Genomic DNA, 27,221 nt, shown 5'->3' on the forward strand with positions numbered 1-27,221 from the left:
ATCTTAATCCATATTACTGTAACATCATATTACAATAAACACTTGTAGGCCTCTTAGACCTTAAAGTACTCCTGTCAAGATCCAACAGAAAAGAGCACCTGCAAAGATCATACAATCTGAGTGAGTGCAAAATAAGTTTTATTATTAATAATGTTTAGGTTAATAGTACAGCAAAGGAGGAATCTATGCAAAGGCCAAGCAGGTGGTCTAAGAAGCAAAGTCATGCCTTATAATAACAATAAATAAAGCTGTTAATACAATAAATACACGAAAGATTAATAAGAGCCTTCTATAATGCAGGCTACAAGAGGTCAACTTCTGAAGGGAAGTACTGAGAAAAGGTCTGTATAGAATCATTATAGCACACCTACAATAATAATCACTGGAACAAAAACCGCCCCACATGTTTGTCTTCTGAGCAGCATATCTATAAGATACATAACAAAGGATGGTCTAACGGAATGGACAACCAAGATCATCAATCCAGCAGTTCACCAGGGCCTCCACATCTCAAGTGTCCCCAGGTGGGAACTGTGGAGTGCTGGCCTTTCCTGAGGTCCAGCCTCTCTCTGGAACTGCTCTACTCTGAGGGGGGACCCTGGGACAACTTGGGTGGCTGGAAGAGCAGCATCGAGTCTGGGTGTGGGCAGGGTGAGGGGGTGCTCATCGGTGGACCTAGGCAGAGACTTGAGGAGGTGGTTGAGAAGACGGGAGCCCAGAGTTTTGTCCATCCAATCACAGGTCAGGAGCATGTTGTGAACCTCGTGCATGCACTGGATGTAGCCCGTGCTGTATCTCTGCTGGGCCTCAAGGCCTAACGTGGGGTCTGAATGAAGAGAGAAAAAGATACATGTGTCACAGCGAACCCCGGTGGTAACAGGAAACAGCACAACCAGTATAACCGGTTGGCTGCAATGACATTTCCATCCATGGCTCAGCACCTCAGACAGCCATCATTTTCTAATTTTTCCACTTTCGCCCATCCAGCAGCTCCACATACCACGTTGCTCTAACCACCACCCAGTGAAAACATTGTCAGACCTCCAACATATGCCATGATATGTGCTGATGCTGCCCCCTGCTGCCTAATGCCAAATGGGTCAGTGGATTTTCATTCTCACGCGTTATCGGTTTATTACGCCTAACCAAATTTAAAAAAACGGAGATATAAATCTATTTTATTACGATGAATAACAGCAGTAACAAAGCTCGTAATATCGTAATCAATCAAGTGCCCGGCTCCTTACCGTTAACTTTGTTGTTCTGGATGTTCTGCAGATGTTTCACCGTCATCTCCAAAATATCCGCTTTCTCCAGTTTGGATTGCTGTCGAGAGAGGAGAAACCTCAGTTATTATTGAGCCCTCGCTGTTTGCTCAGAGGAGACACGTAAGGACAATACTCACGTCCAGCCTGAACGCTCCGATCACGGTTTCTTTGAGCTGATCCAAACAGTTGTTTATCCTCTCCCGCCGCTTTCTCTCAATGAGCGGCTTTCTGAGCTGTAAAAAAGTAACCAAATCAGGTAAGAGCAGCAAAAACAAGATGGAGAGGCACTATGCTGGATTCCTTTAAAAAATTGGTCAAAAAGAAACCCGGCTTCAGTATGTCCAGTACCTTTCTTTCCTCCTTTGCGCTAGGATGTTTCCCCAGGTTGTGCGCTATGGATGAAGCAGTCATGTTTTAACCTGTGGTGTGTGATGGTGTGTGTATGTGTATATGTGTGTGTTTGTGTGCGCGCTTTTTTGTCCCTTCTCCTCTGAATCTCAGTTCGTCTCTAGGGTCCTCGGCGCGGCGCGACCCTCTTATTTATAGGGCGCAATTAGCATGTGAATGCGCCAACTCTTTGGCTGCGGGATTTTCCCACACACGGGGTCCCATCAGTCAAGACTGACAGGTCACTGGCTCCATTGAATAACTGAGAGACCCGGCCTAGAAAAAAAAAAAAAAAAGCTCACAAGCGACAGATGTCCAGCCTGAAACCATTGCGCTACACCCCCCTTCCCCCCTCTTCACCCGACAACAACACCAAAAAACTGCAGTTTCCTCTTCTCCCAGGCATGAACAAGAGTGTGCAATTACCGTGCTTTACTCCCGGGACCCCCACGTCTATTCTATTCAAGGGCAACATTACACCTGCAAAAAAAGACCAAACCTATTTCCTCAGAGCTCACGGGACGACACAAAAAGGCTGACAAATCACCTGAGAATATATTTCTGTCACCTGTTATAGTTCATAATCATATCCTTTAAAACCCCTGAATTACTTTAACAGAAGCTGGTTGCACTGGGAGAGGTTGTACCTTCGTGGAAGCGCAGAAGAGGGGGGACACGCTGTGTATTTAGCCTGCTTTGATCACATTCGGTGTTTTTAAAATGTGAGACATCTGCTGTTAACTGTTTACGAGCAGATGTCAGATTGACCAGATACCCCCTCCCCCTTCAACCCTCTCTCGCTCCCTCCCCGTCCTCCTACCTTTTGGGTCCCCTAAAGTGGGAGCCCTTGTTTCAGAGCCACGCGACTGCCAGGCGAATGCCGGGTCGTGGGAATCGAGGTCGGACAAAGAGCGCTATTCACCCAAACTTAATCAGCATGAAGTGAGTAATAACCTTCACACAGGGCCCGACCAGAGGAGGACGAGGAGGAGGCTCGGCCTTTGGCAAGTGACCAGTAGATAGCCGGTGACGAGGCCAGGTGTAACACATAGCAACCAATCCAAATACATCAATCCCTCAGAGAAGCGTTAAGTAGGCGTCTGTATTTTTAAAGGGAGTGGGTTTTTGAAGCCACTGTGGGGCTGTTGTCGCACTACTATAACAAAAGTGTTTGTAATAGAGTTTTGATTTTACTGATCCATCTTTTTCCAGTGTTCAGTGGCAGACAGTGGCAAAAACAAAGACAAAATAGGCCCCGAAACAGCTCATGAGCTACAGAGAGAGACAAGTCAGAGTATCTTAGAAACTGCTGATCTACTAGGATTTCCTCGTACATCCATCTCTACAGTTTGCAGAGAAAAAGGGAAAAAAGTTTTCTGAAAAAAGAAAACTTTCAGTGAGTTGCAGTTCTCTCTGAGAAAATTATTTTTTGATGCCAGAGGTCAGAGGAAAATGGCCAGATAGCTTTGAGTAGTACCAAGGCAACATTAACTCCAATAACCAGTTGTTTAAAAAATTATGTGAAAGTGAATCTCTGAATCTCTGAGATCTCAATCCACTAGTGCACCTCTGGGTTGTAGTGGAATGGAAACTCTGCAGATTTAAAGCAGTTCTGAAATCTGACCCTGCACCAGCATGGTCAGCGAGTGTAATGTCAGTACTACTGAATTCTGAATTCTAATGGAATCAATAACACAGAGGATCTGAATTGTTACAGTATAACAGACTGCACAAATACACCAGGTATGTTACCTGTATGCAAGGGCTTGACATGCAGGACTGCCAATCCCATCAGTGTTCGCTTTGGGGAGTGGGTATCTCAAACCATCTGGGTGATGTAGTTGCTTTGAATTTTACGTTGCAATTGACTTTACTCAGTTAACTGTTTATGGGTTAAGATCAAATCTGATGATTATGATGAACATTTGATGAAATGATGAAACAAGGTTTCATTTTTCGTTAGAAGTTTGCCAGCAAAAGCAGATAATGCTTTATGAGGGGGCCATATTTGCTGCAATTACTTTTTGATAGTCAGCCATATCCCACCACTATCCTCCACCTGAGGCTTCTCTTGTTTAGAAACCAGCCTTCTCCTTCTGTCTTATCCCCCAACATGTAACTTTCAGCTCTAGGTGAACCCTTACTACACCTTTAGATGAAAAACAGAGTTTGGAGCTAACAGCTGCTAAACTCCACTTCATGCAGCTAAACAGACAGCTATAAAATTAAAGCCTCTTCCTGCTTCTGTTAGCTCTCACCTGAGGCTTTGGTTATTAAAGTGAATCACAGCTGTCTGTTTCCCAAGCCACTGCCTGCACATTCTTAACTTAATATCTAAGGAGTTAATGGTTTTGTGTATTGTGCATTAACAAAACATTTTTCCTATACAAGAGGCTTTAAAATACTCTGGCTGTTGGCAATACACTGCATCATCACTTAGAAAACAACTTAAAGTACAACTAATTAATTTAGAAATTTGGAAGGATGCAATGCATCCAATATTTGTTTTGTTTAGAGTTAAGGAAGAGTTTGTGCTAATAGAGAGAGCATACCACACAACTTTAAAAAAAAACCCATTTCAAACAAAGTTCAGTTTTATTTCAAGCAAAATGTAGACAATTCAAGGAAAAGGCTGAGTTATTTCAAGCAAAATGTAGACTTATTTCAAATGTGTTAATGTACATCATTTCATTTGTCAAAACTGGATGAAATAATAATGCTTTGAGTTCAAATCATAACCTGTAAGTACAATATTTCCTTCAGGTGACATTTGATACAGTGTACTCCAGATTTATGCTAACTGCATCCTAAAAGGCCTTGGTTTCTAACCTTAAATGGGGTGCTAAGATTTCGTTCCACATATGCTCTCTGTACACTGAAATAGTTATAAAAGGAAGACAAATATTTCAAATTTCCTGATTTTAAGTCAATAATCCTAAAGTTTGTAATAAAGTAAAATATCTTGAACGTTTTATTACTGATCAGAGGACATGAAGATATTTATAGGCAAGAAGACACATTTCTATTGAAGTTTAGTGCATGTACAGATTGTGACCGATGCTAGTATTCATATTGCACACTGGACGGTTGCAGGGAAACTGTAGAAGTGGGATCATATGGTTCAGTGCAAGTGAAAGGTTGTTGTTGCTAAAGGAAGTGCTTTTAAGCTTTTAAGACACCTCATACGTACATTTATTTGCAGGCAGATTGTCGCTTGGGGTTCTACCTAATTCATCTTATAGGTCCCATGATCTGTCTATGGAGCAAGCGCGCCCTCATGCGGTGATCTCGCATGTCCCTGCAGTGTAACCCCCACTGTTGTTGCACGAGGCGACCACCGGAGGCGCTAGACGACACTGCAGTGACAGCCGCTCTCTGCTAACATTACCAGTCGGGCTCAGAGAAAGCACTAGGAGGAAACAGGGGCTGCACAATTAACAACAGTACAAACAAGGGGAGGCGACACGAGCAAGGAAAACAAAGCGGTTTTTGGTCCGAGGAGCACCTGGATTGCCTTTTACTGTCTTGACAAACCGGGAGAAACGAGTGAAAACGCCGTTTGCAAGGTATTGTGTTGTGAATATTATCCTATGAATTGTGGTTTGCAGGCATAGCTTTCTGAGCAAGTGGAAACGGTTTAGCTGAACCTAGCCTGCTGCTGATAGTTGCTAAAGCCAGGCATGGTTTTCAAAGCACTAACGCGAGGAGCCTCAGTCAGGCCTGGCTAACGTTAGGCCGAGTTAGCTAATTAACGTAGCCACTTTTACCTTATGATAGCTAGTGAGTTGGTAATATATTGCCACAACTCCTAGCAGCTGTAAATGAAGGTTTAGCAGCTGGAAAATGCTTGTAAGCAGTGGGCCTGCCGAGGCCTCCCGTGTGTCGACAGCACACACACAGTCATATACACACTTCCATAAGCCAGCCAACAGTAGCACGGTTGTTTGGTGGACTGTGATTGAAAAACTATAGGCCACGCTACCTTGCAAACAAATAAAGTTCGCTGTCCTGCAGAAATGAAAGAAAGCTAAGTGGCATATTGTTCCAGCTTTGCGGTAAACGCTCCTTTGTTTGCTAGACTCCATGTTATTCAGTATCCATTTTGTTAACATTGCGCAAAGTTGGCAGACTTCACACCATCACAAACCAGGCATGGATAACAGAGATGGGCGGTGCTCACTGTCAGGTTTATGTTGCACAGCTTATTGGGCCGTAGGTTTGCAATTAGCTTTTAAGTTGTACGAGTTGTACGATACTTTCATTAAATAGATGTGTTGATGTGTATAATATATATATATTTTATATATCGCTTGGAAAATGTTTTAAATAAATCAGGGGACTTGACTAGCACTTGCTAGCAGCGAGTAGCGGTTGCTAGCTTACCTTCAGATTGTAGCAGGGCACCCGCTGCTGTCTGGACTGAGAGAGATGGTGAGGTTAACGTTGAGCTGTTCTATGGCACTGTATTGTTTGAGTTCTGGTAGGTACTTATAGGACAGGATTCACTGTCACTTGCCACGACAAGTATTTCTAGGCTAATTTACCCAAAGAGAGGTCGAGCGGGTTTGGATTTTCTTTTTGTCTTTTTTTTTTTTGTCTGTGTTAGGACAGGTTGTACAGACGTCAGGTTGGCACAATTTTACTCGGACTCCTGATTAGTACCGGAGTCATTGTGGGTTAGATGTGATCTACCGATTTTGAACGCACCATATGTATTTCCCTCCTATTTGCGTCACTGGTACTGTATCAGGTCAGGAGCAGAGAGGCGCTTCTGCTGCCTACATTAACGAGCATTAGCCTGCGCGAAAGACGCATGTGGCCACCTGGCGAAGCTGAAGCCTGTGTACGTTAACGAAGCTGTGAGCAAGCAAAAACCATCCGCTTGGGAACATAAGGCTCTCCTGTTTCAGCTCTGTCACACATGACACATCATATATGAATGGTGGGCAACAGCAGCAGCCTGCCACCCCACTTTGGTTGCTGCTCGGTTTTATATTCCTGGCTCCAGCATTGCTTTCTAAATGTGGACTCCCTGCCAAGATATAAGAGGAAGTGTGTGACAACTCCAGGGTTTGTGTGCACAGTTTAGAGGATCCTGGCTGGAAAACAGGTTTGTGGCAGTGCCAGATTTGTACCTTTAGGTCACTAAATTCACCAAACATCAAGTGGAAATATGTCCTAAAAGGGCAGCACGCTTTCTATTTTTCCTCCAGCTAACCTGATCATGAGAATGGGATTACAGTTTACTGGCCTGGTGTTGCCTCTTCGTGACTGTTCATGAAACTTTGACTTTTGCCCTGCCCTGTGAACTTAGGGTTGTTGGGTGGGTCGGAGAATTTTGTAGAAAGGGGTCCTTGTTAAGTCACACAGTTAAACAGGAGCAGCAGTGAGATATGAGATGGTGACATCAGTCGATTGCATCACCCGTGGCCTTTCTAGGGTCTTTAGTGTTTGTTTTTTGGTATCGTTTGAGGATTTAGTTTTATAGATTTGTGACTCAAAGGGTGTGTTTACAAACCTAAATTTGAACTGATAAAGTATATTTGGCAATGTAGTGTCTGTTTAGGTATGCTATTGAAGTGAAGGAGTCGGGCATACAAAGGTCTGAGGTGGTGTCTTCATTTATGTGGCCCTGTGTCATAGTAAGCTCATTTCACAGTTAATCATTTACTAATAATGACCAAAAAACTTCACAAGCTTTTACAGCTGCTAAATGAAGCTTTAAAGGTCAGATCTAGATATGTGCAAATCATTAAAAAAACATATTTCCACAAATTTATTTCTATAACTAACATGAGCTTGACTTTTATTAGTATTGAGAGCTTCTTTGGGACTTACTACGTAGGTTAGTGTTTGTTACAGGATATATGGAGTGCACCACTGCCCTGCCCCCACCCAACTTCTACTTCTCAGCTCAAAGTTGCATAACAATACAACTTCATCAAAGGCTCAATCCAGAGTAATGACATGAGCAGCATTTCTGCTTATCCAATGAACATTTGCCAAAAACGCTAATTCATAAGATAAAAAAAAAAAAAATCTCTTCTTGTCTTGAATACAGTAACAAGTAGAGGGATACATTTACTGCTACCATGCACACCTGTAAGTGCAGCAGCAGTCAATACATTTCCTGTTTCTGCGGTATTTAACCTTTCAAACTTCTCCTGTTCAGGGTTTTGTGTCTGCTCGTTTTACCATTTCTGTGATTGTACTTGGTCTTATCTGAAAGGTGGATTTGTTTTACATTTCTTTCCTCAGGTGGACAGTCGGCTGCCTGGTCACTCGTGGTAACTCTCCGCCATGCCTTTCCCCTTTGGCAAGTCCCACAAGTCGCCGGCGGACATCGTCAAGAATCTTAAGGACAGCATGACGGTGCTTGAGAAGCACGACATCTCGGACAAAAAGGCAGAGAAGGTAGGGTGAATCTCTTCATCTGTCAGGTGCAGTGTCCGTCACCTAAGAGAGTTCACTGTACTTAGTGACACGAGTTTGAAGGAATTTGTTTGAACTTTGAGATAATCTGATATGTTGATGTTGTGCCCTGGATTAATTTGTGTGTTCAGGCTACAGAGGAGGTGTCAAAGAGTCTTGTGGCCATGAAGGAGATCTTGTATGGGACTAATGAAAAAGAGCCCCAGACAGAAGCAGTGGCCCAGCTCGCCCAGGAACTCTACAACAGTGGATTACTCAGCACCCTGATAGCAGACCTGCAGCTCATCGACTTTGAGGTGAGACTTTTGATGTGAAGTTGAAAGAACAGGAACTAGTGGTAGATATTGAACAGTGGTCTCAATTTATCCAAGGTATGCAAGCATTGCAAGAATGCGTCTTACAGGGGCACTAACCTAATAAAATATCTGCAGTTAGAAGCCATTAGCAGCTTTACAGTGACATGTAAGGTCTAGCACTTAGCACACATGATGTAGAGGATTCAGATTGTGGTGAGAAAGTTTGAAAAGGTGTGGATACATTTTATTTCTCACTGCAAACATAAAGGGAACGCACAATAAAACCAACTAGAGAGCACAAGGAATTAAGCCTACATTAATCAGTCAGTATAAGTGGATGGATATTGATGATCTGAAAGCAAAACAGTGTTAAGTCATAATGTTTGTCCCATTCTTGCTATTTATTTTAGGAACTTTGTTGATCCACTAATTGTTTCAGGTGTTATTTTTAATTTGTTTAAAATCACTTCACATTAATATTAGTTGAAGAATCACTTTATGTCGTGACATGTGCCTTATTTTGATTCACAAAATGGAAACAGTAAATGAAAATAAAAAATTATTCTTGCGTTTGTGGTATGCTTGCACTCTGGGGATGTCCAATCTACCTGCAGAGAGCTCTGTTGTACAGTCGTTGTGTGGACCACTCTTGCTTATGCTTTTGTCCGTCTGCCAGCTGTGCAGAAGAGTGAAGTTCCAATAAACAAAGAGCTGAAGTGAAACAGTGTTAAGAACTATGAAAAGTGTCACTTCAGCACTGTCTGTGCTTTTCATGCTATTTGTTTTTTTTGTTTTTTATCTTTGAATTTCTTTTTGCGGTTCTGCAGTTCCCGGTTAACTCTGCTGTTGCTCCCATGCCTATTCCAGTCTACTTGTCAACCAATTGGCATTTGGCAGAAGTATGTGTCATCTGCTTCCAGCAACACGCAGTCAGGATTTAGGAGGAGTGCATCTGCCATGGGTGAAAACCCCTCCCATCCAAACACAAAAGTGTACGCAGACAGACACATGTGCAAGATCATAAATGATGCTTAACATGTCAGTGTTCTGTTGGTCATCATTGTGTGTTGGCAGTGGATCTGCAGTAACTTTACACTCACTGATGATTTGTTTTTGTTTTTTTCCCCACTAATTCACAGTAGCAAATGCACAAATCAAATGCAGTATAGCAAATGATATAACTAAATATAAAATGCCCTCTGTGTTAGTGTCAAAGGATAACCTGTCTAGGGTTTAATCCGCCTCTTTCCCTATAATACCTGAGGTAGGGTCCAGCCCCCTGATGACCCTGATAAGAATAGAGAGAATGGATGCATGGATAAAATAACGAAAGAGGGTCTGCAAATTAAATTAGGTTCCTGAACTTGGGTAAAAAAAATTATTTAAGTATGCATCTTGTAAATATGTAATTGATCGCTTAAAAATAAAAGCTAAAAATATTAGATTCCTTGATATGGAACAGACTGGTAGGGCCCTGCACCATTAAATGGTTCAAACCACATTTCAAAGTGATGTTTTTAAAGCTCTTGTTCTGTTTGACCAGCAGTGCAAAATCTGCAGAAATGTACTCCCTTTTAACTGGTTTAAAAAAAAAAAAAAAAAAAAAAGTACTGTTGTTTTTCTCTTTAAAGGTTTTTTAAAGCATTTTGTTTTTAAAACAATGGTGCAGGAACTAAACTATGTATGAGAAGGAAAAAGCAGGATGTTTCGAAAAAGTGCACGTGGATTGACAGCTTGCTATTAATGACAAACCTGCCTGTTTTGATATGGGAGCAAACTCATGTCTCGCTGCAATATGTCATGGTGTGTGTGGTAACTGCTGCAGGCTTCCCTGACTCACCCCATCACAGTGTGACTCACTGTACTGTGTGATCCTCCTTCCTCTTTTACCCTCGCTCATACTGCCCCCTTGCTCAAAAGAAAAGCCTGGTGAACAGTTGCAAAGCACAAGAGTCCAATATCAAAGTGTGACAGTAATTTGATATTTCTGATAACTTTACACACTTTTATTATATGTTCAGTTTTGCCAGTATACGACAGTGTCTCTCTTTTTGGCTCCTCTGTTTAGTGCTGTTTCCTGTCAATATGTTTAAACCTCAAGAGAACGAATCTTTCATCAAGGTTTTATTGCCACACTGCAGAAAATTAAAAATACAGCAGATTCCTAGCCGTTCATTAGCTGTTATGCAATAAAGCACCACACCTTACATTTACAACGGCCCCTTGGCTTTCCACCCAGAGAGCTTGTTGTAAAATGACTTCATGTATAAATTCTCTATTGTGTGCATTTCTGTTCTGTCTAAGCCTTCATGTGGTATTTTTCTGTCAGGGTAAAAAAGATGTGGCTCAGATTTTCAACAACATCCTGAGGCGTCAGATTGGTACTCGGACACCCACGGTGGAGTATCTTTGCACCCAGCAGAATATTCTCTTCATGCTGCTTAAAGGGTAAGAGCATATACACGGAGTAATACTGCCCCCCCCCCCAATGATTATTTCATTATAATTGTTGTTGTTAACAGTACTTGGTATTGAAAAGACCAAGGAACCAAGTAACTTCTTCCTAGCATAAAGGGAAATGAGAGCTGCTGCCTATATAAGAAAAGTAAAAATAGAACAAGCAGTCCAGTTCACTACAGATTATAAAAACACCAGTATAAGGCATCCTAGAGTGCTACACCTTGTGGAAGGTGGCTCGTTTCTGTGCACCTCATCCACGCTTACAGATATCCCCTGGTCTGCCCTTCACCTTGTCTAATTTTGCAGTAATAGAGCAGCTACTAGTAACATATACAGTTACACTTTTCTTGTTTTTTAGAGTACAACAAGCTACATGCAAGTCCAGGCTGGAATAAGTTTGTGAATCGCTGTGCTCAAAATGTCAGGTGTTTCAGTTAGATAGAATTGGAAGTCTGCGCTTCTCAGATTCAGTAGTTCAGTGAAGGTTTGAAAAGGTAAGTGGAGAGGTTATACAACACATGAGAAGCACAACTGGTTTTATGTTGTCAGTTTAGTCAGATTGTTTCTGTCTTTCTGACTTGGATGAAGATATGAGAATATTTGGAGTCACCTGTGCAGAAATCCTAGCGACTCCAAAGGATTTAAAAATCTCTTCTTAAACCTGTTTTGTGAAAACCAAGCACACGACACGAGGATCAGTCATTTTGTGCCAGGGGCACGGTGAATAGATGCACTACTGTACTGCACAGCTTGACGTGACTGAAGCTTTCTGTTCTTTGTGTTTGTTCAATTAATCCCAAGGGAAACTATTTAAATGTCTGCAGTAAAGTGGTGCTCTGAAAGAACATACATCTTGTGCGCATACTCCCATTGTGATAGGACTAATGAGGATTTCCCTTGTTGTGTGTCGCACAGTGGAATTGATCCTCATTATCAGTAGTGTAAACATCATAAGCTTTCACCCAGCTCAGTCACTATCCCTGCTTTGTCTTTCCTGAAAACTGAAGGATCTTTGGCTAGCTGCACTCAGTTTAAACACTGGAAGTCTGTTTTATGTGAAACTGGCGGGGCCATATCATACCGTTCACGGTAATACCGGTATAATGTTGGGCAACGATAAGAAAATGAAATATTGCCATAGAATATGGGTAAAACGCGCATGCGCAGTGCCTTTGTTTTCATATGCACATGGCGGAAAAAGCATGCCAGCGACGGAGAATGAGAAGGGCGAAAGCGGATTGTTGAATGAAACGGATGAACCAGAATTGATTTGTAAAAATGCTGCAACTTCAGTGATGTGGAACTGGTTTAGCTTTTCGTCCGTCAGCTACACAACAAAGTTTTTTTGCACTAATAAAGTTGTGGAGTTGTAAAGTATCTTGTCTAGTGTCAATTATATCGTCAGTTATATCGTTATCGCAAATTTTCAATGTATATCGTGATAAATATTTGTAGTCATATCGGCCTGCTCTTGTTCTGTACACCATTATTATGCCAAACATTTTGCAGCTCACTGTGTTCTTGTTTTCAGTTTTTCAGGAAACCATCCATCCTCCTACCGCTTGTGTTTGCGTGCATGTGAAATACAAAATGAGAAATCATTTTCCATATGTTGATGTTATATGCAGGTATGAGTCTCCAGAGATTGCACTGAACTGCGGTATCATGCTGAGGGAGTGCATCAGACATGAGCCACTGGCCAAAATCACACTGTGGTCAGAACAATTCTACGACTTCTTCAGATACGTGGAGATGTCCACATTCGACATCGCCTCAGACGCATTTGCCACTTTCAAAGTAAGTCAGCAAAGTTGTTAATCTATTGAAGTAATGCTCTAAAACATCTATGGTTCCTCATAGCTGTAACTGCCTAAACAGCTTAAAGAAAACAGACTTGACAAAGCACAGTCACCAAATGCCTTGAATTAAAAACCAGATCTCAACACTTCAGCTCTCATGATCTGCCTCTTAGATTCAAAAGGGAAAACCTGGTCATGCTTTTATGTTTATGACAGTTTAAATAGCTGTTTATATTATTATGTAAGCCCTTACTTGTAGTTTGCTACTTCAGTCTCCCATTGGAGCAGCTCATGTTTAAGATGGTATTTTTTCAGGATGGGGACGACAGGCCAGTGCCAGCTTTGAGCATGCAAATCGAGGGCCAAGTTGTAGTACATGTAAAATAATCACTCAAAGAGAGTGTAAGAAGCAACAGAAAGTTTATTACTTTATTCCCCTGGCATGACACACAGCTGTTCTCTGTCATGCTGAGAGATTTTTTATTTTATTTTATTCTTTTTTTGGGGGGGGGGGGGGGGGATTCTTCACTAAAGGGTATCTGAAAATGGCTAAATCGGGCAACAAAGTCACTAAGTACAAGACAGCGATGTGAACTGAAGCAGGATGATTACTGCTGTGAGTGAGAGGGGTTTTCTTCTAGACACATATTTAAAAAAAAAAAAAAGAAAAGAAAGGAAAAACCTGATAAATCCAAGTAGTCAAGTGTTTTAAGTGCACGGCCCTTTGTTAGCTTTGATAGAAACCAAACAAGCTGTGTAGTTACTGTGGAGTTCTTTGACTATTTTAAATCTTGTGCTATTCAAAAAGACTTTCACACCTTTACTTATTGAATACATTTACTGGCATGTTAGTCTTGACAGTAAACGTGTTCATTCCATCCAGCAAGAGATAACTTTGATAAACCATTGTAATAAAGCATTTGTCTGCTGTCTTGGAACAGTTTCAGTCATCAGACAGTGAGCTGACATGTCTTTTCTCGCTAATTTTTAGCTTCAGAGTGGTTCATTTAGTGACAAAACGTAAATGGATTTCTTTGGGTTGTGGTTTGTATCTGCGCTGTACAAATAGGAGACAGATGGGACCCAGTCATAACTGTCAGGTCTGAATGTGTCGCTGATAGTTGGCTTTGTCTGTTTCCAGGACCTCCTTACAAGACACAAGCTACTCAGCGCAGAGTTTCTGGAACAACATTATGACAGAGTAAGTTCACATTTAACTAAAAATATCTAGATTAGATCAAAATATGTAAAAAATGTACTCTTAAATAAACCATATAGCCTCACCCCTGCCAAGGATAGTGTTTGAGACAACTATAAGCTTTAGATTAAAAAACAAAAACAGTTTCTTTTGACCAATTACGTGTGAATTAGGTCTGTCTCTGTTAGTCAGGCGGTTTAAGATGCTGGCAATCTCTTTTTCTAACAACATCAAACCAGCCATTTGGGCGATAATTTGCAGGCTGGGAGCACAACATAGCTGTCAGTCCGTGAGAGGAAAAGCTCTCATTTTCCTGTCACAGTGTTTTGATACAAGATACAGATGTAATTGTGAAAACACCGCTTGAAGCATTTAGATGACTGCCTCTCTCGCTGACCACTTGTATTTTGTCTGCCTCACTGCCTCTTTCTCTGCTGCTCTAGTTCTTTAGTGAATATGAGAAGCTGCTCCACTCAGAAAACTACGTGACTAAAAGGCAGTCCCTCAAGGTAAGAGCCCAGGATTGTGCCAGTAAAGAGGTTTCAAGTAGTGGTGCAACTCTATTCAGAGAGCTATTTAAAAATGGTTTCTAGTGTTGGGTTTCTCTGAATCACTCTTAACATGACTGCCATCTAGTGGTTAGACCACAAACTTATGTGGTTATTTAAAGAGCTTTAATGGCTCCTTCACTGGCCTCATATTTGGAGTGTTTAATTCGATTTCAGTCTGAAGACTGAGTACTTGATGACTAAATCTGTAATCCAGATGTTTGACCACTGGTGATTCTCAAACACATTTTTATTGCCTTATTCATGATCACTAATGATTTATATACAAACGAGTAAAGCGTGACTACTTATTTAAATATAGTAGAAGAAATACACTGATGGAATACATTTTTATTTCTTTTCTCTCTCTAGTTGTTGGGGGAGTTGCTCCTCGACCGGCACAACTTCACCATTATGACAAAATACATCAGCAAGCCAGAGAATCTCAAACTCATGATGAACCTGCTACGGGACAAGAGCCGCAACATCCAGTTCGAGGCTTTCCACGTTTTTAAGGTAGAATCAAAGCACTGTATGCTAGTCCTTTCTACAGAAGAGGCAAGGCTTGAGGGGGGTAAAGAAAATATTAAGGTGCTTAATGCACTTCCTGATTTAATAGTGTTGTGTAAATTATTCAAGACATCAGGCAGACTTTCTTCTAATTTCTTCTACTTTTCATGTGGATCATTTCTAGTTCTGTTCTGCTTTCTTTTGCTTAGTGGAAGAAGCAGCAGGTAGAGAACTGATTCATGTGCCAATACGCTGAATTCACTGAGCCTGCAATGCAGAGCACAGACTACTGTCACTGCCTGCAGTTCAAGACAGAGCTGCACCAGTTCATGGAGTAATTCAATTATAAAAAATTCCTGACACAAATGTTTTGCTTCAGTGCTTCATTTAACGCACAGCTGTGCAGCGCATCGATGTGTTAAACAATGTAAACATGAGCATTTCAACTACATTTGTGACTAAAAACAGACCTGCAGTACAAACGTATTTAGGAGCAACGTGTGAATAAAGAAATCTGACAACATTAAGCCCACAGAGTTTTAAACAAACACTGACAACACAACAGCAGCAGTGATGACGACACAGGCACAGTTTAACGTACATGCAGCAAACGGGGTGAGTCTCATGGCGGACATGGGATGCACTAGATCATATTTATTTCAAACATTTTTCAGATTGAAAATGAAACATAAATTATAGTGTTCACTAAATTACATTAATATTTAAAAATAAGAAAAAATAGCTTTAAAAAAAAAAAAAATAAATAAAAATATATATGGGCCAGTAAAACTCTGAGCCACTGACCTGAGGGTTGTTAGGTTGGACACATTGGTATTATTATCATCCATACATACATCGATCGTGGGGCAGCAGCCCAGCCCTGACCTCCCTCTCCCCAGCCACCTCCTCCAGCTTGTCCGTTGGAACACCAAGGCGTTCCCAGGCCAGGCTAGAGATATGATCTCTACAGTATGTCCTGGGTCTGTCCCGGGGCCTCCTCCCGGTGGAACATGCCGGGAAAACCTTGCCCAGGAGGCGCCCAGGGGGCATCCTTGTCAGATGCCCAAACCACCTCAAAAGGCTCCTTTCGATGTGAAGGAGCAGTGGCTCTACTCTGAGCCCCTCCCGGATGGCTGAGCTTCTCATCCTATGTCTAAGGGAGAGACTTAGATTCCCTCTACCTTATCGTGGTTGAAGGGTTTGTGTGTCCCAGGGATCCCAGGGGCGATGTTGTTTTTAGGGTTTTTTTTTCCTTTTGTTTGTTTTTGGCCCCTGGTAGGGTCTCCCATGGAAAATTGGTTCTGGGTGAGGGACCAGACAAAGAGCAATTCAGAAGACCCCTATGAGAAGACCATTGAGGGAACAGTTCACCCTGTCCGGGATAGGGTTGTTGATATTAATGTTATTATTATCATTTATGTTTTCATAGCAGCAGTATAAGAATTTGGCATCAAAGCACAGAGCACACTTCAAAATGCTGGTATGCTCGCATTTCTTGCAGCCACCACTTTCTTCTTTAAAGGCTTACAATGAAAACACATGAACACACACCTGTTCTACCTTGTTGTATATGCATCGAATTTTATTCAACTCTGACATATGACTCTACTTGAGATATTTATGTTTTTGCATTTAAGAAAATGTTTTCTTTAAAGAATAAATTTTTAATATGACCTCTACATACAGTCAAAGGGTTTAGTTGTTGTTTTTGTTTGTTTTTTGGCAAATCTGAGCTTTTTATTCTGAAAGATCCTCTTTTCTCTTTGAAATATTTATTATTGCTCATTAATAGGACAAAAGTATTTCTCATCAGATTTTTCATTAATCGATGGAATAACAGAGTACTCGGTTACTAATATAATCAATAGTGCAATATATATTCTTACTATTTAGTGAGTTATTTGGTGAAGTGTTGATGAGCCTCTTCTTGTGAGCACATGTGGTCCTGCTAGCACCACAGATACAGATTCTGTAGAAAACAAAATCATGAAAAATTCCCTCTTTCTGTCTCTCTCCACAGGTGTTTGTGGCCAACCCGAACAAGACACAGCCCATCCTCGACATCCTGCTGAAGAACCAGACCAAACTCATCGAGTTTCTGAGCAAGTTCCAAAACGACAGGACAGAAGACGAACAGTTCAACGATGAAAAGACTTACCTGGTCAAACAGATCAGGGATCTTAAGAAGCCTGCACCTCAGGAGGCCTGAGGCGAAGAGCGTGCAGAAGTTTAGGGGGGGAGCCACCAGGACCATGTCTGGACATCATCCAGGCAACATTTGCTTAATGGACCCCATCAGCAGCTGCTGTTCTGGTTTCTGAACAAAATGTAAGAAACAAATTAAAAAAAGAAAAAAAAAAAGAAAAGAAGAAAAGAAGAACAAATCTACTCGTATCAACTCGTCAGGAAGTTGCCAGCTCCTCTGCACCCCGGAACTTTTTTCTTTTTGTTCCTTTCAGTCTTTTTCCCTCAAAAGAGAAAATAATAGTTGCTGCTGCTTTCTTGCACATCGAGACATTTACGGTATATTATATTGACACAACCCACAGCCCATCAAACACAGTGGCAGAAAATATCCGTGCATTTAAAGTAAGGCAGACTTCCTGCAACAAAAATGGACCCGTTTACACAAACATGCGTATTACAAAAAAAACAAAACATGCATACACACATGCTGCAAGAATGTGTGTATGTCTTGGAAATGGTACGAGCAAGTTGAACATTGGTGTGTGTGTGTGTGTGTGTGTGTGTGTGTGTGGTCGTTGCATGCCTCGAAATGTGACAGATCCATTGCTGTGCCCGGCGTCGGCTCTGTGATGGCCTGCCGAGCCCGGCACCCACGTTCAGTGCCACAAACTGAAATTTGTGTGCATCACAGCAACATGTATGCCTTCATCCAACAAAGCAACAGCGGCTCGTTTTACAGGGGCGAACTCTCAGACGCCATCGCACCGTTTACCTCCCGTGTGCTTCGTCACCACAGGGCACATGAAGCACAGGCGCAAAGCAGGGAGGGAGGAAAGGTATAATTCTGGTGAAGCCCAAGACATGGACATTTTTATTGTTTTCTGGGACAGGATGAACATGTACATATGCCTTTTTGTTTCTTTTCTTTTGCTTTGTAGATTTTTGTTTAACCTTGACACATGAATATATATTATATATATTACCTTAAACATAATGTTTTCGGTTAATTGTAATCAAATTGCTTTCTAAACCATAAAAAACAACACAAGTTAAGTGACATTGTTTTTGCATTTCATTTTACTGCTGATTGCTGGTGGGTTTCTTTGTACATACTTTGAAGGGCCAGCTCACGTTTAGCTAACCTTATAGGATATTAACAATTTGTCCAGCAGAGGAATGTCATTGTATTAGCTCTGGATCTCTTAATCTTCTTTTTATTCTCATCTACATTTTTGAGTATTTCAGACTCAGACTGCTGAATATGTATTGGGGGAGGTGATGTAGGCGCAGAGCATTTACTGAAACATTAAAGCCTGTGTGTTTGTGCACTTTGTGAAGTACTGGATGATCAGCATCACTTACTGGAGTTAGGGTGATGAAGATTTCCCCAGTTTCTTCATTAACTTGTGTTTTTTTTTTTTTTTTTTTTTTTTTTTTTTTTTTTTTCTTTCTCACTGTTTGGCATGAGGCCCTGGAGTGCTGTGCAGCCCCACAGTGAGTGTACTTCTGGGGTGACCTCATTAGGACTTTGGAAACTCAGCACATCTTTCCACATTCTTACCCCACCCCCTACACCCTTTTTTTCCCTTGTGTTTGAGCCTGTCTCTTCAGAGGGTTGATTTAATTCCAGTACAATTGTGAGCGTAAAGCATTGTGGGTAGCAGAGTACTTTGGGCATCTTGGATTGTCCTCATGGTACTGAGCAAAACTGATGAAACCACAGATTTTTCTGCATTTACACTGAACTCGGGCAACGTGTTATGGTCAACACATTCAAGCAATTTAGACAGAAACCAGAAGCCCATAGTTCTTCCATGAGCATTGAACAAGCATGTTGCTCCACTGGCTGTGCATGATGCTGTACTAAAGATGTTGTACTGGAATTGGTTTTTCCAGCTATTTAACAACATTGAAATGTCCAGTTGAACTCTTGGCTACATGGCTGTACGCTGGCTTTGACTCCAGTTTCAGCAACGAGCGTGTGGGTGCTTTCAGAAGTGTCAAAGGCTTGGGCCCTACAATCGAAATAAAGGAATAAAAACAAAACAAACAAAAAAAGTATTTGGAATAAAACAAAGCCTGTTGTTGCTTTCCTTCTGACTATCAAAGTCTCGGCTGTTGATTGTATGTGTGCTCTGTGATTCTAAGGTTCATGTGGGTACTTGGTAAAAGCATTACAAAGTCAAGTGTCTTGTAAATAGCCTTTTCTAATTTCTCCACTCATTTTCAGTCCAGTCCTTGTACCTGACCATTAACACTGACTGATGAATCCTTCTAACATAAAGATGGGAATCACTCAGTCTATGCAGAACAGACAACTTACAAAAAGCAAAATTTGTAATTGAATCTTTAGGAACTTTGTTACCATTCTTTAGTTGAACCTATGGAAACTGCCAAAGATAAAATGGCGACAGACACAAAATAGTATTTCTGAAACACCAAGGTGATTCCTAAGGAGCTGTTAGCTCAAAACGTATAATATCCCAGCATGGTGTGAAGGGTGTCCTTATTAAATAAGGAAGCTAGAAAAGTGGAGGATGAAAGAAGTTTCAGGCCTTAACGCTACAACAGATAAACGGTGTCTGAATCCATGTTTATGGAGGACTTCAGGCGAGAGGTAGAACAGTGAATGTAGTGTCGTCTGTAAAACACAGTGGAGGGTCTGTCATGGTTTGTGATTTTACCAAAATTGATGGAATTACGAACACACAACTGTCAGATTTTGATCCACTGTGAAAGATCATCTAGAAAGCATCTGATTGGCAGTAATTTCATTTTTCTGCCAGTGCAGTAAACCCATATCTAGAGAGTGTTCCACTGTGTGTTTTTCTACAAGTCACGGATTGGTGTCCCTAGAACCCGGACCTCAACATTACGAAAGCAGTGTGGGGTCATCTTAACAGAGAACAGACCAAAAGGCAGAAACATGCAAAGAAGCGTTTTGAATGTCCTTCAAGGAGTTTGGAGAACTATTCCTGAAGAAACAGAACCCTGGTTTCTCGCTATATTAAGGCAGGACCTATACCACACCACGTAGCAATATTCCAGTGTAGAAATACTGCTGTTGGAAAACTGACCTATCACTACTTAAGTATCAAAAGTTAAGTGTCAAACCATAAAGTGCTCTTCAAGATCATGTATGTGCATGAAATCAGAGCCAGTCTGAGAAAAAGTTTGAGACGCTGAGAAATGAACACATTAAGCTGTGTGTGAATGCAGACCGATGACCGTTTCATACAGTCACTGATGAAGACAACCAGATCAGGGTCAGAAGTGTGAGAAAAGGCTAATAATTACTCACTACATCATCTTGTGGTACAAAGTGGTAGTACAGCGGCCACTCCATACTTCTTTAACACAGTGCATACATAGCACGGTTACCACTCTGCCTCACAGAAAGAAGGTCGTGGTTTTGAATCCACCATCTGGCCTTTCTATGTGGAGTTTGCATGTTCTCCCCGTGTCTGCATGTTCTCCCCGTGTCTGCGTGGGTTATCGCTGGGTACTCTGGCTTGATCCCGCAGTCTAAAGACATGCAATTAGTGGGGTTAGGTTAATTATGGATAGATGGATATTTTGCACACAGACTTTAGCCGTTTCTTCATATTCTGTTGATAGGTTTAGTTAATTTTAAAAGATTTTAATAATTTCAAGCAGAAATTTAAGCTGAGGGTAGATAAGTTTGAATATATCAGCATATATTATTATAAAATATCATTATAGCTACAGCCTTAGTTTTATGTGGAAACTGTTTGTCTCGTTAATAAAGCTGTTCCTCTGAACAGTAGACAGTAAAGCGGCAGATTGGTCCTTTAAAGGACGATTAAAAAAAGCACACTTCCGGTGGGCAGAGACAAAAACAGAGAGGCACCCCGGTGGTGACAGCAGAAAAGAGGGCGAGAGTAAGGGATCTGTCTGAGAAAGGTGGCCAGCTATCGTCAACACAGCCCGAGAGTGAAGTCACCTGCAGCGGATAGACAGGCGAGCAGTGACCGCCCCACTACCCCGGAGCCATGGTGAAGATCAGTTTCCAGGCTGTCTCGGGACAGAAAGTGGAAAAAGAGAGCGATGGCGACAAGACCGAGATCCTCATTCCTCATCCGATGGTGAGCAAAAGAGTCGCCTGTTCACATTTAACCCATTATAATCGAGCATGATATCAACTCTTGTGTGTAGATGGTCTTTATGTAACGCGATGCCTGCTGTGTGTCCAGCAGGCTCACTTGCCTGCTTGGTCCGCAGGGCAGCCTGCACCTGCTCGGTCATGAGCAGCAGCAGGGGGATTTTTTTTTTTCCCCTTTTTTTGACAGCATCTATCGACATTTGGTTGGGAACAAAAACATGTCATTGCTGTGACGCTTTCCTGTGCGCCAGCGCGCTTTGTGCACGTTTGATGCAAGTTATTCCAATGTGCAAAAAGCACAGCAAAAAGCCACAATGTACCAATTTAAAGGCTTTGTACTTGGTTTATCTGTCGATTTCCCCTGCAGTGCTGATGTATTCAGCAAAAACAAAACCCCCAAGCTTTCAAAAAAGGGTAGGGGGGGTAAAAAAAAAAAAAAAAGGGGGGGGGGGGGTAGAATGCAAGAAATGCAGAGCTTTGGGATGACAAAATGGCAGATGGGTTGCCGAGGCTTGCAGCGCATGCAGGATTATTTGTCACAGCTCTAAAGGGAGGCAGAGCTGCGGAGTCCTGAAGTTTGCTGTGCTGCGGAATCCCACTGCATCACTCTTATTAAAAAATACATGGCTGAGCAGCAGAGACGACAAACACCGACAGAATACAGAGGAGGCGTCCGGCATTGCATAGGAAGTGAATATCGCAGGAGTGCAGAGCTGCGGCCCCTGAGTGACTTGCGCTCCTCCAAATGTACTGAACAGGAGACAGACAGACAGACAAGGCCTCATGGTGTGACACGCACTCAGCTGCTGCCACGATCCCATCTCAGTGGGACGGAGGAACACAAAGAACTTGCAAAAGTCTGCCTTCACACATACACTGCTGTCTCCTTGTCCTTGTGCACCCTCCAAATGCTCCCTCCAAAGAACAAAGGCTTGAAGAATCAAATTCAGCTCAAATAGCAAAAGCGGTGTCCTGAAACTCGGGCCATACCACGCAATGTTGGTGGGGTGAGGGGGGTGGTTGGTGAAAGCTTTCAAGCATTTTGAAGTCATCTCCCTTTAAAAAAATAATAATAATAGGAACACACGCAAACACAGTTGCCATCATTTTTCTTTGAGGTATCCTCAAAGAGTCTTTTTTTTCACATGCACACAGTTGTTATTTTTCCCTTCATAGCTCCAGCTAAGAATAGCAGCCCTTTGTTTCCTTACAGTCTGCTTTTCACAAGATAATTTCTCCTGCTGTAGTTACTCTGCAGCACATCTACAGTAATTCGCTGAGCCAGTTCTCAGATAGTAGCCACTCGCTGTGTGTGTGCGCGTTTCCTTTTACAACAATGACTAACTGTGTGTAGTGCCACCCTCCAAACACTGGCTGGGTGCGTGGCATCAGCAGATGGGCTGCGAGACTGGAGGCGTCTGGGAAGATTACTCACTATCTAAGTCAAGTTTTCATTACCCGCCGTCTCCGTCAGCCTTTCCTCCTGTCCGAGATCCGTGCTGCTAATTCCTGCAGTTAAATTCAGATTTCTTTTCAGCCACCCGTCACACGATCGAATCGAAGCTGGCTAGAAATGCTGCTCTGTGCACTTCTCGAAGTTTTAATGTATGCATTTGTGGTGTCCTCCAGGATGAGGAGGAGCTGGTCCTACCCCTGCGGCCCAAGAAGTCTCCTCTCAATGGCCTGTGCTGCCTGACGTTTGGTCTGGTGGTCTTCATGGCTGGTCTGGTTTTAGCCTCCATCTTTGTCTACCGCTACTACTTCATACCTCATGTAAGACTCGATTATGCTCTGCAGTGTGCCATATGTGTGCCCTTGTTGGCCTTGCAATGAAACACTGCACTAAAAAATGGGGGGGAAAATGTTCTTCTTTTTAAAAACAATAAATAATTGTAATCACTGCCATCTGAGACAGATAATGTTGCTGCAGTCGTGTTTCTTGGCTGCTGTGTTGCATTAAAAGCTGATCTGTGTGCATGTGTGTAGATCCCAGAGGAGAACTTGTTTCACTGCAGGGTGCTGTATGAAGACTCTGTGTACGCTCCGCTGCGTGGCCGTCAGGAGTTGGAGGAGAATGTCGGCATCTACCTGGCCGACAACTACGAGAAGATCACTGTGCCCGTGCCTCACTTTGGAGGAAGTGACCCTGCTGATATAATCCATGATTTCCACAGAGTGAGGACAAATATACACATGTTACATATAGGTCTGATATTCTACCCCTTAAAGACACATTAACGCCACACTCGCATGTCTCCAGAATGTCTATTTCAAGTTTCAGCCTCAAATACAACACACATAGATGCAGTTCTGAGCCAAAATGTGGGTTGTAACATTTTTTCAGTATGATAACTTCTTTTTTTTTCTTCTTCTAGTAAATGTGAACATGGAGTTTGTCTGAGTTCATGAAAATCTGCAGTCCAGGAGTATAGAACAGCTAGAGTTTTTCCACACAGCTCATAGGCTGCTTTAAAAACAAGACTTCATATTCGTTGTCTTTGTCAGCTGACAAGAATTGGGGGAAAATATGAACATGAGGCAGATTTCATTGCTCATTCGGCTGCATCAGAGGGAGTGAGTGCAGAGCATCGGAAAGAAGCATACAGCTAGCAGAAAGTGGACTCTAACTATACTGTATACTCATTGCTCATTTGGCCAAAGTGCAAAGCTGTCGTCTAATGCTAACTAGCTTTGTTAGCAAAGTGCATCCATAGACGACATGGGTTTATTGCACTGCAGACACAGACACCTGCTACTTGGTGCTGAGAAAATAAGTAAATAAATGATGTAGCCCCATGCACTTATACAGTGAGCCTGATAATCATTCATATTTAAGGCTTTTTACAATTTTTTTTATTTTTTTTTATTTTTATTTTTTTTTTACAAAACACAAAACTGTGTTGTAAACAAGTGGCCTTTTGAGGAACTGCGGTCTTCACCGATTCCACGTTGGCTTTATCTTTCAACCACAAAAGTTGCAAAATATACAGAAAATCTAACATTACTGACTTACTTTAAATATCAAAGTTCAGTCAGTGAAATACTGACCTGCTTTTGTTTTTAAATGAGAATGAGAGTTTAATTTTATTGTTAAAGCACCAAATGAAATTCTAGTCAGCTAAAGGTGCTTTACATTGTAAGCTAAAGACGCTACAGTAATGGAGAACTGGTCATAATTAGATTGCTTTGTTGTTGTTTCCAGGGACTGACTGCATATCATGACATTGCTCTGGACAAGTGCTACGTTATCGAGCTCAACACCACCATTGTGATGCCTCCGCGCAACCTCTGGGAGCTGCTTATCAATGTCAAGGTAACACAGCCAATCTTAGGCGACATCTCCAGCTGTTACCAAATGCTGGAAGCTAACATATTTAGCAGTGTAAGAAATGAATAAGAAGAAAACCACCCCACTTCTTTTCTTCCTTTATTTGTAATATCGTTGGTGTACTCTGTGATGTATTGATACACTGCTTATTATGTGGACACACTAACAACTAGCATGGCTTAGTAAGTCTGTCGAAGCTTCCCAAGCTTTTTAATTTAAAGAAAAAAAAATTTAACCTTCTTTGCTGATGTTCGAAGGAGTTGATACTTTTGGCAAAGTTAAAATTAATTTGAGTTAATACACCATTTTGGTGTTGTTTAACTGGAAATATTCCTCTGCTACAATTTGCCAGCATTAAAAGTCACTCGGGAAAATTTCCACAGATGTCAGTCCCCTCAAGAATTAGTATTGCAGCATCATCAGCCCCTTTGTGTTCCCACCGAGCTTGTTACTGTGTCTCTTGCAGAAGGGCACATACTTGCCTCAGACCTACATCATCCATGAAGAGATGGTGGTGACCGGCAAAGTGCACAACATGCGTCAGCTGGGACCTTTCATCTATCGCCTGTGCAACGGGAAGGACACGTACCGCCTGAACCGCCGCGTCACCCGCAGGCGTACGTTGGGGTTAATGGGGCCATTAAAAAGAGCTGATACATGCCTGTGTTTTTGTTTTCTTTTGGGGGATTAAGAGGTTTATCGTTTAAGCTGTGATTGTATCTGAAGTTCAGCGACTCGGCTGATCGCCTCTCTGTGTCTCGCCCCATTTTCCCTCATAGGTATCAACAAGCGTGACACGAAGGACTGCCACCACATCCGCCACTTTGAGAATACATTTGTGGTGGAGACGGTTATCTGCGATGAAGCGTAAACGCGACTGTCATCTGTGAGATTCCCGCCCACACAAAGGCACATCACCAGTCATGTCTCCAGCCACTGTAGCAACCTCCTGTGGATCTGATCATGTCTGAGTTGCACTTTACTTGTTTTTGTTTTGTTTTTAATTTTATTTCAGTACCTCCCCTTTATTCTGTTTCGAATTAGGTAATATTTACCCTAAAGTGTGATGCAATACTAAGCTGCTGGTTATGTCACAGGATTTTCCATGTAGCAAAGGCCTTAAGCCAAAAATAATGATTTCAAGACATCTCCTCTTTGGGGATTTGTATGATGGTTACCGTTGCCGGGGGAGACGACTTTCTCCCCATGTTGTTTTGTTGTGCTCCCCTTGAGGTTACGTTGTTTTCCTTAGTTATCTACACAAAGCATGAGGTATTGCCTTCCTGAGCAAACATGGATTCATTTATTTATATTTTCTCATGTTCAGTGTAATGTAACTGTTGATGACTAGTAGCTTGCTTGCATCTTTAGCCTCTTGCTTACCTGTTGCTTCCTCGCTTCTGCCTTCATCCTGTTAAAAAGCACTATCGCACAGTAGACTTTAGACCAGGCTGCATTGGGCACTACACTTACTATTTTTCTTCTTTGGGAATAATATTCTGCCCCTGAAACACAGACCCATATTTCTTTTTGACCTCTAATTTGTCACACTTTTTCTTCTCTCTCTTCCCCCCCGTCCCCACTACTTTTCTGAATCGTTTTAGACTAACCTTTGTTTTCCCTTGCATGTGTTTATGTATAAGAGAAACAGCACTCTTAGAATGTTTTGTAAAACCACGTTTAAAGCCTTAGTCCAGAGTCAGAGACTGGACTAAAGTCAAAACAAGTGAAAGGGAGCGTATTATATGTTAGATGAACAAAACCAACTGTGATCTGTATATTTTGTCTGCCAATGAAATCTGTCTGTGAATAAAGTAGTAAAAAAAAAATGACTGAGTTGAGGCATATGTTACTTTATTTCAAACGTTACTAGGCTTCAGTCAGTATCTTATGAATGTAAAAAGACTAAGGGGGTTTTGTTGTCACCATACGGGTGGGTGGGCAAGCAATGTTGACACCCAAATTTGTGAATACGATGACTCAAGAAAGAAGCGATGCAGGAGTTTCAAAGTGACAGCGTAGGTGTATCTTCGACAAATTTTAATCTCAGTGACCTAGACTTCGAGGTTGGAGGTCAGAGGTCAAGTTTTTTGAAAATTCTGTGAATGCGATAACTGGAGAAAAAGCTGACAAAGGATTTTGAATTCGATACCATGGGAGCATCCAGTAGGAGGCTGAGGGTCGACGCTGGCTGCTGCCAGTATTTTTCATTTTACGGTTTCTATTTTGTGTTCTGTACCGATTTAAACATTTCTATAGTAAAATCCTCGTGTGAACCTGCAGCTCTGCCAGCAACTACATTTCCAGTCACCATTAATCAAAAACATAAAATCTCCCTAGATTTTCTAAAGAAATCTCTTAAAGTAAAAGAGGTGACTTTGATGTGTTGGTTATTTGTGTTGCATAATGAAATCGCTCTTAACTGCTATTTGTATTTGACATATGCGCCTTATAGTTGCTTTTTACATCTTCCAGTCTTTGTCAGTGATTTGAACTACATGCTGTGTGAAACTTGTAGTAGGTTAATGTAGGGTAATATTAGAAGAAATGATGACTGTATTACACAGATGGGATAAAACATGGACGTAGCCACTGTGATTCAACCACTGCTTTTGGTCTCAGGATTATCTTTTCTGTTTATATTGGAAGTAGAGCTTGTACATTGTTATCTGATGCCATCATGTC

At 41.7% G+C, this 27,221-nt stretch overlaps 3 protein-coding genes across 4 annotated transcripts; 2 read left to right on the forward strand and 1 right to left on the reverse strand.

Moving 5' to 3' along the window:
- Positions 1 to 130: 130 nt before the first annotated feature.
- On the reverse strand, positions 131 to 6,477 carry her8.2 (hairy-related 8.2). The gene is made up of 5 exons (XM_086260822.1): positions 6,039 to 6,477; positions 1,617 to 1,931; positions 1,406 to 1,501; positions 1,248 to 1,326; positions 131 to 826 (listed from the first exon to the last, which is right to left on the reverse strand). The coding sequence occupies exons 2-5, from the start codon at positions 1,677 to 1,679 to the stop codon at positions 492 to 494; spliced, it is 573 nt and encodes a 190-aa protein (XP_086116948.1). The 5' UTR covers positions 1,680 to 1,931; positions 6,039 to 6,477; the 3' UTR covers positions 131 to 491.
- On the forward strand, positions 4,996 to 19,193 carry cab39 (calcium binding protein 39). 2 transcript variants are annotated; one of them, XM_086260820.1, is made up of 9 exons: positions 4,996 to 5,221; positions 7,914 to 8,069; positions 8,219 to 8,383; positions 10,713 to 10,831; positions 12,472 to 12,640; positions 13,784 to 13,843; positions 14,284 to 14,349; positions 14,761 to 14,904; positions 16,919 to 19,193. In XM_086260820.1, exons 2-9 carry the CDS (start codon positions 7,956 to 7,958, stop codon positions 17,105 to 17,107), a joined length of 1,026 nt encoding a protein of 341 aa, XP_086116946.1. In that variant the 5' UTR covers positions 4,996 to 5,221; positions 7,914 to 7,955; the 3' UTR covers positions 17,108 to 19,193. The 2 variants fall into 2 exon arrangements, with proteins under 2 accessions (XP_086116946.1, XP_086116947.1); XM_086260821.1 differs by lacking the exon at positions 4,996 to 5,221 and adding an exon at positions 5,941 to 6,086.
- Positions 19,194 to 20,919: 1,726 nt separating this feature from the next.
- On the forward strand, positions 20,920 to 26,364 carry itm2ca (integral membrane protein 2Ca). The gene is made up of 6 exons (XM_086260823.1): positions 20,920 to 21,191; positions 22,838 to 22,981; positions 23,195 to 23,383; positions 24,411 to 24,521; positions 25,003 to 25,153; positions 25,316 to 26,364. The coding sequence occupies exons 1-6, from the start codon at positions 21,099 to 21,101 to the stop codon at positions 25,405 to 25,407; spliced, it is 780 nt and encodes a 259-aa protein (XP_086116949.1). The 5' UTR covers positions 20,920 to 21,098; the 3' UTR covers positions 25,408 to 26,364.
- Positions 26,365 to 27,221: the final 857 nt, after the last annotated feature.

This window comes from Aulonocara sp. 'chitande type north' Nkhata Bay, linkage group LG14, assembly GCF_057382095.1.
Source record: "Aulonocara sp. 'chitande type north' Nkhata Bay isolate Kocher_YH1m ecotype deep benthic linkage group LG14, A_spYH_male_GT1.1, whole genome shotgun sequence".
Classification (NCBI taxonomy): Eukaryota; Metazoa; Chordata; class Actinopteri; order Cichliformes; family Cichlidae; genus Aulonocara; species Aulonocara sp. 'chitande type north' Nkhata Bay.